This window comes from Plasmodium inui (genome assembly GCF_000524495.1).
Source record: "Plasmodium inui San Antonio 1 unplaced genomic scaffold supercont1.11, whole genome shotgun sequence".
Classification (NCBI taxonomy): Eukaryota; Apicomplexa; class Aconoidasida; order Haemosporida; family Plasmodiidae; genus Plasmodium; species Plasmodium inui.
In genome coordinates this window covers 661,769-675,016 of record NW_008481845.1, presented here as the reverse complement: position 1 = coordinate 675,016, position 13,248 = coordinate 661,769, and the positions used below count along the sequence as shown (strand labels likewise).

At 38.9% G+C, this 13,248-nt stretch overlaps 3 protein-coding genes across 3 annotated transcripts; 1 reads left to right on the top strand and 2 right to left on the bottom strand.

Moving 5' to 3' along the window:
- Positions 1–205: 205 nt before the first annotated feature.
- Positions 206–4,099, bottom strand: C922_03031 (hypothetical protein; the record flags this gene model as incomplete). The annotated part of the gene is made up of 1 exon (XM_008818625.1): positions 206–4,099. One exon carries the CDS (start codon positions 4,097–4,099, stop codon positions 206–208), a length of 3,894 nt encoding a protein of 1,297 aa, XP_008816847.1.
- Positions 4,100–5,821: 1,722 nt separating this feature from the next.
- On the top strand, positions 5,822–6,253 carry C922_03030 (hypothetical protein; the record flags this gene model as incomplete). The annotated part of the gene is made up of 1 exon (XM_008818624.1): positions 5,822–6,253. One exon carries the CDS (start codon positions 5,822–5,824, stop codon positions 6,251–6,253), a length of 432 nt encoding a protein of 143 aa, XP_008816846.1.
- Positions 6,254–7,356: 1,103 nt separating this feature from the next.
- Positions 7,357–9,300, bottom strand: C922_03029 (hypothetical protein; the record flags this gene model as incomplete). Its single annotated transcript, XM_008818623.1, has 1 exon — positions 7,357–9,300. One exon carries the CDS (start codon positions 9,298–9,300, stop codon positions 7,357–7,359), a length of 1,944 nt encoding a protein of 647 aa, XP_008816845.1.
- Positions 9,301–13,248: the final 3,948 nt, after the last annotated feature.

The window sequence follows — 13,248 nt, the reverse complement described above, 5'->3', positions numbered from 1 at the left end:
TGCACTCAAGGTACCAACTGTAGAGAGCAGCCGTGTTATATGCCTCACAATGAAAAATTGACTATATTTTTGTAGTATATATAATAAACCATTTCAGGGGCGAGCAACTCCACGCCGTTCGAGTTGTCCCTAAGGGACAAATTGTTTTCGGGCTCCTCCTCGGGTTCCTGAAATGGTGAACCCACATAATGATCCACATCTTCCCTTATTCGTAAAAATGAACGCTTTCTTTTCTCCTCCATTTGTTTGTTTTTTTTTCCTTTTTCCTTTTCTTTCCCTTGTTCGTTCCCTTGTTCTTTCCGTTGTTCGTTCCCTTGTTCTTTCCCTTTTTCCATTTTTTTTTTTTTTTTTTTTTCCTCCTCCATTTCCCCTCTTGCTGCGACTCCTGCTCTGTAGACTCATCCACCTCGTAACAGAGGAAATTGTCTTTACCAAAATCATAACAGGATTTGTAAAAAAAATACATGGGGCTGTTCTTATAATACCCTGTATATAGAATTGGAAAGATGGACGATGGGTGGCTTAAATTCTGAATGCTAATTTTATTCTTTATAAATAAATTTATGTAAATAATAATATACTTCCAAATATTATCATCTATATTTTTATGTTTCGGTTGAATATTTTCTATTATGTCAAATTCGTTTTCTTCCTCGATAACTTCGATGTTGGAATCTATCAATTCAAAGTCGGAGATGAAGAAGCTCCAATTATTTAGGTGTTTGTTTTTTAATACTAGTAGGTAACTCCCTATATTGGGAAGGCCCACTAGCATGTCATAACATTTTATCCACTTTATCTGTTTGAATCCTTTGTAAACGGAGATATTTACCTTAACTGCATTCTGTAAATCCATGTGCTTCAAATCGTAAATGTATAGTGTATATTGCCCAGACTTTAACGACAGAACAAGCAGGTAAGATTGGTAAATGTTTTCACTGAAACAGCACAACTCATACACTTCCTTCTGAATTGGATTATGAATTGTGTGATAGAGGCATATCCGATCGATGTAGCTGTAGACATTATCGTGTTTTTCCCCTTGCGTTGGAGAGCTCTTGTTTACCACTGTTCCGGCAGTAATGTTATTTTCCAACTGGGACGGCGCCCCCCCTGTTGTGCATTTCTGCAGGAAATTCTTCTCATCCGATACAGACATCTGATTCGAATAGGAAACCCCTCCCATGCAGCGGACACTATACTTGTAGGTAACCTTGTACAAGAACACCTTTTCCGATGTCCTTACACAGAGTAGATTCCCCTTCTCCCTTATGGCAATACCCAGCGGTGTCGTTATCCCCAGGTATATTTTAAAAAGAAAACTTAACTCTATATTTTCTTCAAGAAGATTTCTGTCCTGTACCTCCCTTAAGTAATTATCGTACGTCCTGTAAATTTCATCCGATATGCATTCAATTTTGGAATATACTATGTTATTCCTTTTTAGCGACTCCGCTTCTTTGTTTCCCTGTTCGTCCAAAGTGGTGCGCCGTTTCACGTAGTGCATTTCGAATGCGAGGATATAGGAAGGGGTTCCCACATATATGTAATGCTTGTCTTTGTCTATGTTCCTATGCTTATTGATGTTTTTCAAGCTGTTCTTATCTTTTAGCAAACTGTGAGGAAAATTAAAGTAGTCCGTTTTTTCCCTCCCGGAGTAGTCAAAAATGTAGTAGTCATTTTCCTTTTCGAAAATTTCCTCGTTTTTCTCCTCCCCTCTGGGAATGTTACCCCTTAGAGTAGCTCCTTTAAGAAGGACATTCAAATTGTCGTATATATTCAACGTCGTTGGTAATTCCTTGGACCTCCTGCTGCTCCTTTTTTTGTACACACAGATGGGGAAATATCCACTCAGCATCTGTTTTAAAAATTTCCGACTATCTTCATAATTTTCGAAAAATTTGATCAATTGCATGGCTTCTTCGTCCTTCTCTTCGCAGACGCTTGCTCCCTCTCTTTGGCTCTCACTGGCGAGAATTTTCCTGCTGCTGAGGTAGATCTCCGCGGGGTCCACCGTTTTGCCATCTCCTATTGTAACTTCGCTCGGCGTTGCACTGGGCAATCCGCTGGGCATTCGGGTAGTCACTGCACTAACGAGATCTATGGCGCCCCCCCCCTCAACCACCGCTTCGCTAAGGATTGCCTCTCCTAGCCTCCCCTCGGAGCACTCCACCTTGCTCACACCATTGACCTCGTTATAATCCAAATTTTTCGACCCACCCCCCTTCACATATTTTTTCTTATTCTTCGACTTACTCTTCGAATAAAACATGTCTCTCCTTGCATGGAAGTAGCTCTCTCTGGCCATTTCCTGAAATGTGAAGTTCATCCGTTCGTACGAGATGATGGGGTGCGTCTCATTAACGTCGACGATGAAGTCGTTCATGCGTTCTGCACAGGGAGCAAGGGGATGTAGGTCAGGCTGGGAAGTCGCGTATTGACCACTCAGGGTAGTTCGGTATTGGCCACTTGGGTAGTTCATCTCCTCCACATACACCCTTGACACGTACGGAATTTGCTCTTTCAGACACAAAAGAAGATCTAGGACGTAAAAGTTCCCCGCTTCATCCCCGGAGGAGCGCCTTTTCTTCTTAAAATCCACGCACTTTACTTCGCATATTTCAAACTTTCTAATTTTCCTTAGGTTCAAACTTGTGTATAATTTATAATAATTTTTGAAAAGGCTTAAATGACCCTTCATTGGTGTTGCTTCGTGTGGGTAGCCTCCATGGGGGGGCGATTCTATTTCTTTATAATTTTTACTGCACTCAGAGATTTTCTCGCATTTATTTATAGAGACGTGAGAATTGGACCCAAAGTGTTGCGAAAAATCGTTACTTAAACTACTATTGTTCAGGAGACTCCCGTCTTCCCTTTGTTTAATTTCATTTTCCTTATAAAGAAGATAAAAATACTCAGAAAAAAAGCAAGGAAAAAAGAGCTTCTTTGAAATGACCGTTTCGATTCCAATGCAAAGATATAACAAATCGATGTACACTATTTTGGTGATGGGAAATTGGCAGATTTTAAAAATGTACAAGTATCTCTTCGATAAGCATAGTAGATACTTGTCATTTTTTATAAATTGTATTTTCATTATATGTAAATCTTCATCTTCAAATTTATCGTCTGCACTTTTCCTACTGTTGCTTTCGTTATTTCTGCTTCTTGAATTTGTTATGTTTTCTCCGCTTTTGCTCAGATTTCTCTGGGATTGTCTCGAACGTTTTTTCACTTTCTTCGACTTCTCCCCCTTAGGTGAAAAGATCCTCTTCTTATGTGATTTTACAGAGTCATTGTTACAGAGGGAATCATTTTGTGTCAGAAAATTCTCGGGAATGCCGTATCCATTTTGAATTGCTGTATTTGGGGTCGCGCCACTCTCTTCTTCCTCTTTGGTGGTCTTCAGATCCTCGTCACAGTTGGGGCTTCGTCTGGCCTTGTTGTTCCCCAGGTGGTAGCACAAGGCGAAGGGGTCAATATGTTTGGCGCCATCAATATGCTTGGCATCATCAAGATAGTTCGCATGATCAACACAGTTAGCTTGATCAACATTATTACCGCTGTCAATATGGCTGGCGCGCTCAGCATCAGCCGGTTTGCCAACCCCGCTTGCACTTCCAACCTCCCTCCTGTGAATGTTATCCAGGATGTTACTAAACTCACCGCTTTTGATTTTTTCGTTTCTTGTAATGTTTCCGCTCGTACTATTCTCATTCTCGATCTGATTGTCATATTCATTCCCCTCATCGACCCCGAGACTTTTGACCCCCTCTTGTTTTCCACTCATGCTGCTGTCCCTATCATTCATCCCACTGCACGTATTGGAATGTATTTTACCCTCCTCCAAAATATTCCGCTTCAGATAATCTTCCTTCTCATCTTCATCGTAATAGCTATGTTGCAGTAGTAAGGTGCCCGTTAAAATGTGAAAAAAGTAAAGGGACCTCTTGGACGCGGCCACGAGAAGACTCCCGCTTGAGTTTACGTCGAAGCTTAAAAATTCTTCATTGTCGTAATTCTCTAATTTGTAAAAAACATCCTGCAATATATTCTTTCTGATTTGTCTATTGTAAAGATGGCTAATGCAAATATCCATTATATAGCTGTGGTATCGTCTTTTTTGCTGACGTCTTTCCCCCAATTTTTTCTTGGAACTTTTTAGCAGTTCATTTGAAGTACAACTACCTTTCTCGCCTAGTCCTCTTTACCCAGTGGTGAGTGCTATTTTGCTATTTTACTACATCCGTTCTGTTCGTTCCGTTTGTTCCGTTCGCTCCCTTTGATCCTCACTATATGTGAGGGTGAGGTGACACAGCCGCCAAAATGTGAAGACCTGCTATGGTTAGATGAACGCTCTACCCATGCGTGACATTCCAATGTTCGGGAACACGCGCAAGAGGAAAATTTCCACAATGGTGTAGGAGCACGCTCAGAAAGCCCCTAATTTTGACAAGGGAATAATCTTCGTGTTTTTGTGTGTGCTGATGCACTTTCGTACGCACAGACTTAAGTGGGGACTTACGCTTAACCTCACGAATGGGCAAATCAATCCACTAAAAAGTGAAACAATTACAAACACAATTAACATTTAATGGGGTTTTCCAAAGGGAAATTTTATGTATTCACCTGTTGGTACCTTTATTTTATGCGTTTATGCGCCGGTTGCCATTCTTTTTTTTTTTTCTTCTTTTTCCTTTTTTTCTTTTTTCTTCAGTTTGTTAAAACCTTCAACGAGGTTTCCATCAGCAGCTTACAAAATCATTCAAAATTGACAATTTTTGAAGGAAGATACGCATCATTACACTTGAACAAAAAAGCTTCATCAATTTGTGTTACTTAAAAAAAAACATGTTTACACATTTTTACTCCTTTTGGATCTTGATTTATGTGTATCTCCAATGATAAAAATATAGAAAAATGAAACAGAGCAATGGACAGCAAAAGGAATGGTAACAAAACGAAGGGCAGTAAACCCCCCAAAAAAAAAAATTAAAGGCAAAGCAAGTAACCGTTAACCCTTCTTCTTCAGAAGAAGAACCTACAGAAGTCATAAAACTATATCTACACTCACATGGAGGTTCCCACAATTGCATATAACACATATATATACACTTGTTACGCTCACAAATGGCACGCCAACGATGCACATATTTTTTACGTGCTTTTTATAAATACCACTTTTATGTGCGCCCAATGTGGGTGAAATTAAATGCTCATATGTGTTTGTAAAAAATGCATACGCACTCAAAACAGTTTCGTAAAATAAATTGACACTTAGCTTAATTATTCATTTCGACAAACGCGCTGATTTTCTTATTTTTTTCCACCATAAAACTAAAAAAAAAAAAAAAAAGTTTTATAATGCTGTTGTATTGTCAGTTCTTTCTACAAATCTTTCTTTTTTTTTTTTTTAATTCAGTAGGGAGTACATATATAGGCAAAATGTAAACCACCTTACCTTTTTAAGCTCATCGCAGCTTCAACTTTTTTAAAAAACGCTCTTGCAAGAAAGAAGAAAGATAAGGAGAAAAAATTCCAAATGGTTTAAAATGTCTTTTTAGCTCATTCTTATTTAATTATAAACTTTTAAAAGGAGCCGGTTTTTTTTTTTATTTTTCCTGTTCATTTTTGGGCGAATAAAAACAGATATAGTCAAAATTGAAAAAAAAAAAACTGACTCCCTTCTTTTAGATACCTATAAAATATCGAGGCAAAATTGCCAGCAAACGTAACAACCCTGCTCAAAACATACATTGAAGTAAAAGAGAAAATTAATGCTAACCCCCAAATAAATGAAAGCCCTTTCATACTGAACAAGATGCTATTTTTCAGAAGGAAGTTTTCCAGATTTATAAATAATAATACACCCAAGAGGGGCGTGCGGAAGGTTTTACATAAAAACGTAACACAGTATAATAAGTATACGCCAAATAGCAGCATTGTAAATCAGCAAAATGATAATAACAAACTTGTTAGAGCAGGTGGGGGGCTATTGAGCACCTTCTATGAAAGCTTCATATATGGTTGTGGGTTTTTTTTAAGCAACCGATTGTTAGATCAAATTTTCGGCCCGCGCTCGTACGACTCCTTTGGCAACAATATGGATTACTCAAATGAAAATGTGGGTAATCAGCACGCGAACACTTATAACAGTTACCCCAGTGAGAACCTTAACAACAATGATCCGTCCATCAATGACAACGATTTTCAGCAGGATATAGGTCTTGACGATGACACATTTGACTTTTAAAAGGTCACAAAACAAGAAAAAAAAAAAAAACTATGAGGCCATGCAAAAGGGGGGCCATGAACATAGAGATAATTGCACAATGGAGACTTATTAAAAAATCTTCTTCTCGTCTCCCAGCGAAGCTGAGCAAGGGAACAACCTGAAGCACGTTATACCTCCCCATGTGTAAATATGTACACAATACATACATGTTAAACACAACCTGCGGAAGTTTTCCAGCCAAGAGGATTTAAATCTACACATCGTCGCGTTGGTCAGTTCTTCAATAATTTGGCGTAATAGACCCTAATTCGAATAAAGAATAACAAAAAAGTAACTTTTTTAATTATTCCATGGGACGGGGCTACACATCACCCAGGATATACACATATAACGAGGTGGATCCATTTTTCTCCCCATACATACCTATGCAGGTGCGTGAACAGGGAGGATGTCTCCAATTTTGCCCTCGTCGAACTATTTAAGACTAAATTTTTTAGTGAACACCCTTTATTTTGTGAAATAGAGCAAATGTGATAGCAACTGAGCGAAGTCGTCTTGGGGGCAGACCTTTGATGCATCCACCTTGAAGCCTCTTCGCCATTATTTTTTCCTTTTTTTTTTCTTACCACTGAATTTACTTCATTTGCCTGTTTTTTTCAGTTTCACCCCTGTTGTGCCATATGACCAACTGTCCATGTTGTTTACCCACCTGTTTTGTCTTTGATTCTTTTGCTGTCCATATGGCAGCATGTACGTATCTGTGTACCTTTTTTTTTGTATTTTTATAAACCCAGTTATTACAAAGAGTGTATTACTCGCATCATCTGCCCAAATAAATATATTCATTTTTGAATAGCCACCGCATGGTATGTAGCAAAGCTGTGCTATTAAATGGGGAGCGGCTTCAAAAAATGGTTTTCAAATTTTGGAATAATGGTAAAATTACACAAAAAAAAAAAAAAAAAAAAAACGGCAAGCGTATCTGGTGCTATAAAATAACCACCAATTTAGCCAAAAATGTGCATAGCGGCATTGCACAAATGGGCACATAAGTGGACAAGAAATGGACACAGAGTGACAACACAGAAGTGTAGAACAAGCCCCCCCTCCCTGAACAAAATTTACAGAAGCTCCCGTAACACTTTTTCATCCAAATTGTTAACATCGTCATAGTCAAAATTTTTTTCCAAATTAACGTATTTCTCCTTACGGAAGTGGTAAATCAAATTTGCCTTGTCGAACCTTTGCAAATAAATAAATTTTCCGCACACCGAAATGTCGCATATGGTGCAAAGGACCACATCGCCAACTCGTTTATCGTCAAAATAGTGAAAATTATTTTCCTTATCGTGCAACACCCCCGTCAGTATGTTATTTTTATAATTGTACAATTTTTGGTTCCTACTTATTTGCACTTTTGACTTCCTTAAAAAGAGACCCTCGTTTATGTTTTTCCATACTCGGTTATGTTTGCTCCCATTTGTTTTCCTCTCCCAACAGATCGATTTGACTTCATTGGATAGAACATTTCGAAAGAGGACATCTTTTGCGTTTAAATTGAAGCGGAAAAATATACTTCTGCTACACCTATTCACCTCGTATATGTATGCATATATATTTTTGCCCACAATTAGGGGGTGGCTATATATGGCCTCTTCGTTTCCGCTTAAATTGTTGCACACGGAGTTGAGAAGGCTACCACTATTCAGTTGATAACTACGAGAGGTCATCTCCGAAGGAATCACTTTATTTCTTCTTCTTATCCCCTCATCGGAAGACCGTTTGGCATTTTTTCTCTTCACCAAAGGAGCTCCAAAATTGTTCAGCGAGTTGTACTTGTCCACAAATCCGTCTATTTTGTAGCAGATGTTGTGTCCCTCCAGGTCCTTATACTTTATCAATAATTTATGGGCGCATGGAAATATATACAGAATGTGTATTAAGTGTTTTTCAAAGTTAAGAAGCTGATTACTACCATCAGCGCTGTTACATATGGATATAATTTTTCTCTTCAATTTGTAAAATTCATCCGCGTGGTTGTCCCTGTTTGGCAATTTACCCTTACGTAATTGGGACGGGGATCTCTCATATCTCAGTGTGTTTCCATATTTTGCCTTCCAAGGAGTGGTTATTCCGTCTTTACTCAGGAGCTGGGTTGAGCGATTCATCCCATTGGTATAGTGCATCCCCTGCCTGGAGAGCACCCTCCTGTATTCACAGCCGACCGAACTGTGAAAAATTCCCGGGAACAAAATCGGAATAATCGAAAAGATACTTCGTTTTGAAAGGTTGATCTCGTATAGTTCTATCACATCCTGGTAGAGATGGTGCAAATCTATAAAATTAAACGCATTGATTTTTAAAAAGTTGGCAAAAAAGGAACACAACTCAATAGCATCTTCATAAATTACTTTTGTGTACTTCTTCTGCGAAAGGATTCGTTCCAATTCTTCCCTAAGTCCCTTCTTTAAATTAGCTCTTCTTTGCCTGTACACCTTTTGGAGCAAATTATTTTTCATTTTCTTTTGCAGACTTAGCTCCCTCTTTTTATTTTCCATTCTCGTGTGTGCAATAACCTTTTCATAATAAATTAACGCCTTAAAATTCTCAACAAACGAGAGATAGAAAATACAGTTCGGCAAGATAAAATAAATCTCGAAGAACAATTTTCCTCTAAAGGAATCCTTCAGACTTCTGAAAATGTAAAAATAGTTCACGTCCACTGAGTGAATGCTCCTATTAGTGGGAATGTAAATGCCAACCAAATTCCTTTTCATGACGCTCCTATCCCCTTGTTCATCCGAACAGAATTTAAAGACATTGTTCCCCTGTTCACATTCCTTTTTACCGTTTTTGGGAGGGTTCTCCCCCTTTGTGTTTACATTTTTGCGTACATTTACTTCAGCGCCAAAATGGAAATTATTCCAGAGGTTGTAAACCTTCTCGAAATTGTGATCTGTGTGCACGAAGTTTGTCACCTGACTTTTTCGAAAATGATCTTCAAAAATGTCTTTCTCGGGTTGTTCATTGCCATTTGCGTATATGCTTTCCACGTAACGCACCATCTGCTTAACTTCGCTTATTTTGCTTATGCATACTAGGGGGATCCTTTTCGAGGCAAACCAGCGTTTTGTAGAGATCCACCGTTTTATACCAGGCCACGCCCCAGTGGTGGCTTTCCTCCTCGTCACGAAATTGCCTTTAAACGCCGAATTGGAAAAGTGTCCCATTTGTATTATCTGCCCCCCCCTTCTACAAAATTTCCATTTTGCCTAGTGGAGACTCGCAGCGGATCCCCTCCGGAACAAGAATGTACATACATAGATGTAAAGGAAGTCACCATTTATGCCTCTCCTTTTGGGCAACAAAATCCCCCATAGCCGTACTCTCCCAGTTGGGCTGCCCCTATGCCCTTCTGCATTTACTTGCCACACAGAATTTGCCCACATCTATTCCTCAGCAAGTGCGCAAAAATGGCGTCACCCTTATGCGTCTCCCTTTTGGAAAATTATTTCGCCGGGCGTCAAAACTACTACTATCTTTTTTGCTCGCAGCAGTCGACTGGTAAAGGTACCAATGCCCTTCCGAGCTGCTCATTTCTGCACTGCTTTTTTTAAGGTGCAAGATGAGCGCCGTGTGAGCGGTGTGGCCAGCGTGTACGGTACCACTTCCGGTGAATCCCTCTCGTCGCCAGTTCTCACCATGGGGATGGAAAACCAATCCTAAAGGCCTACGCGCTTAAGCCGAAAAGGAAGGAAGCAACTAAAGATAACACATTGAGTGATACGGGGGGAACATCCCCCTCCCCATTTTTGTACTAAAAATCGAATCCATGCCATATAGTGGAGAGTCCCCATTTTGGTCACATATTTTTTTCGAGCGTAAAACGGGCTGCTTTTGTGTGGGCATGAGGGGGGAAAAAAAACCCAGCTAGGTCTTTTTCCCAAACCCTTAGGAGGCGTAAAACCGCTAAAAGGCAGTCGCGCCTCACAGCTTTTACAGACGATTAACACGCGTATGAGATGCACACATAGTGAATGCCTTTGCTTTCTTGACGATTTCTTTCCATTTTAATCTTAAAATTCTGTTAGTTCCCCTACCACTGGTGGTGATAAGGGGTGGGAGGAAATAATGCCTCCACGACACGTCCCTAATTTTTCCGCTTCTGCTTCATTAAATATGCTAAGCTTATTTTTACAGTGGGTAAAACCAATTTTACAAAAAGACGGCAGGTAAGTTTTCTATCTCGTTGGCCAAAATGAAGGCACATATATTTTCTACTGACGCAAAAAAGCCAGCAGCACAAATTACCCTTCTTGGCACAGAAAATTTAGAACACATTTCCCCTTCACATCTGCAAATACTGCAAAATGGAGAGGCCAAAATTCCTTCTTTTCGCACTCCAGCGGGTTAACTTCTATGTGACGTACGAAACTGTACCTCGCTAACCCCAACAGGAGTCGACTGTACACTTTTTTTATACGCCATGCGGGGGAGTCACATAATAAAATTCCCCCATTGGCGCACGGACTGAAGGGGGGGATCACTCAATGGGGGGAAACGTAAAACAGTACGTACTGCACAGGAGTGACTAAAAACGTCTTATCGTTCAAATTTGCAAAAAGTCGAGGAGAGACCAGAATGAAATAAAATGTCCCATAAAAACATTGGTTAAAAAGGTGCCATAAAAAGATCGAATAAAAATGTGCCATAAAAGACTCCCACATTTTTTCGCACTAATGTGGACAGTGACACACGTGCACTTGATGCTCAGATACGACACTCGCCCGTTGTTCTCTCTTAAATTTCATCTTATTGTAGCTCCCCTCCTACGGAAAAAGCCCCACTGTGGGTGAAAAAAAAACTGACACTACGTACACCATGCAAAAGGCGACACAAGGTATTACTTCATCTTCTGATTTTACCCATTTGAACATTTTCAAAATAAAGAGCGACAGTCGAAAGCGTTGCAGTTGTTTGATGCGTTATCAATTGTGCAAATGCCGCTCTGAGAAGAGGGCCAAGTGTCGAAATGAACACGGGGTTCACCCCTTGTGCGGAACATGCCGTATGTATACACCATCCTATGTGCAATGTTTTTATTTTTTCTCATCATACGTTTATACATGTCCCATGAAGGATCAATTACAAATTAAATACTCTTGCGTCGCGGCATATTCCGGCATCTTTATTCCAAATGCTTATTTTTAAAAAACGAAAAAATAACACAAATAAAAATGAAATGACAGGAAATGGTATGCTGTTTTTTCATGATTTTTTTCTTCGGACTTTTTACTACTTTTTTCCCTTTAGCGATAAATGTGCACTGCATTATGTACATAATATATACATGCATAAATATAGCCTCTATAATTTTGTACATTTTATAAATAAATTAAAACACTCCTGTGTTAGAACCTCTTATGCAATTTCGCGCATACACAAAGAGGAAAATAAAAAAAAAGTCAAAACAGAAGAGAAGTGCGTAGGGATGCTTATGGGAAGCCTATGTAAGAGCTTTAAAAAAGTTTCTAACAAAGCGTTCAAGAATCGTAAAAAGAGCACACGTGAGGAGCTCGAAAGTCGATTAAAGTAAGGGATATATAAAACTAGTTTAAATTTGATACACTCCGACGGAGAGGCGCGCAAGTGTACATGTATTTGCGAATAATTCAACATTGCTTTTTTTTTCTTTATACTTGGAGTGTACGCATTATATGTACATACCCTGATATATATTCATTAAGTGCATCCTTAGATCGAGGGGGGTATGCCCCATGTGCATTTTTCTTACATAGCGTTTCAAATGGAGGCATTAAAAAAGGATTCATTCATAAGAAGTGTTTATATAGATAAACGTATGCTCGCGCTTATGAGCACATACAAATAAATGCATATATATATATTTTTTTTTTTTTTGTGATCATGCATCACTCGTCATTCCTTCCTTTTCTTAACTATATACATACGTATGCATTCAACGTGCGCATTTTTTCAAACAAACCCTTTTTCGTTTTTTCCCCTCTGCGCAGCTGTTATTTCTGCTTAACTGCCATGGCGACGCAGTTAACATTATATATAGCAAGAAAACAAAACAACCCCCCCCTATCCTTTTAAAAAAAAAAAAACATTACATTTATACATACGCATTACGAGCAGCACTTGTACATCACAACCATTTTGCCAATAAATTTGAAAATAAAAATGTTCTATTTCACCATTTAGCCCAATTAATTACATACGATTATACATTCTCAAATATTATATACATATATAGTTATATATATATACTTATACATCCATACATATTTCAAAGTTTCCAAGTTTAAACGCATCAAAATTCATTTAGTTGTTTTGGTACATTTTTTACACCGTGTTTTCTTCCTTCTTACTTTTTCCACCGTTTATTTCTTTAACCCCTTCCCCATCCATATAGCCATTGTTATTGTATAGTTATTCTCAATCTCCAGTTAAGGAAATATATGTTGAATACGCCCATGCGTATGTACGACTTGTACACATATTATATATGTGAATTTAGTGCCTATTATTCTGGGCATTTGCGCCTACGTTTACGTACATTTGCGTGTATGCGATACGTACAAGCGTATATACTTGTTTGCGTGAACCCAACGGAAGCAAGCTGTTCCATTTGTGTGCCTTTAAATAATATATCAGGGTTATACGCGTTGCCTCTGAAGGGTTAAAAGCCGAACGTGCGGAGCAAACCAGCAGGGCACACTAGCAAAAACCAGTAAAGCAGCAATCCCCCAGGGGTACATACCAAAGGGAGGCGCAGAAGAATAAACCACTTCAAAAAGAGGAGGCGCCATCTAAGGAAACAAAAACAGAGTAAGTACTTACGCAAGGGCCAACGCGAAGCTGCAAAAAAATATTCAAAGAAATAAATCAAGCAAAGATAAAAACAGAGTTTAACGTATAGGTATTCTTTTGCGCAAAAAAAAAAAAAACTTCTCATTTTGTTAGCGGTAAATATGTACATATATTTACAT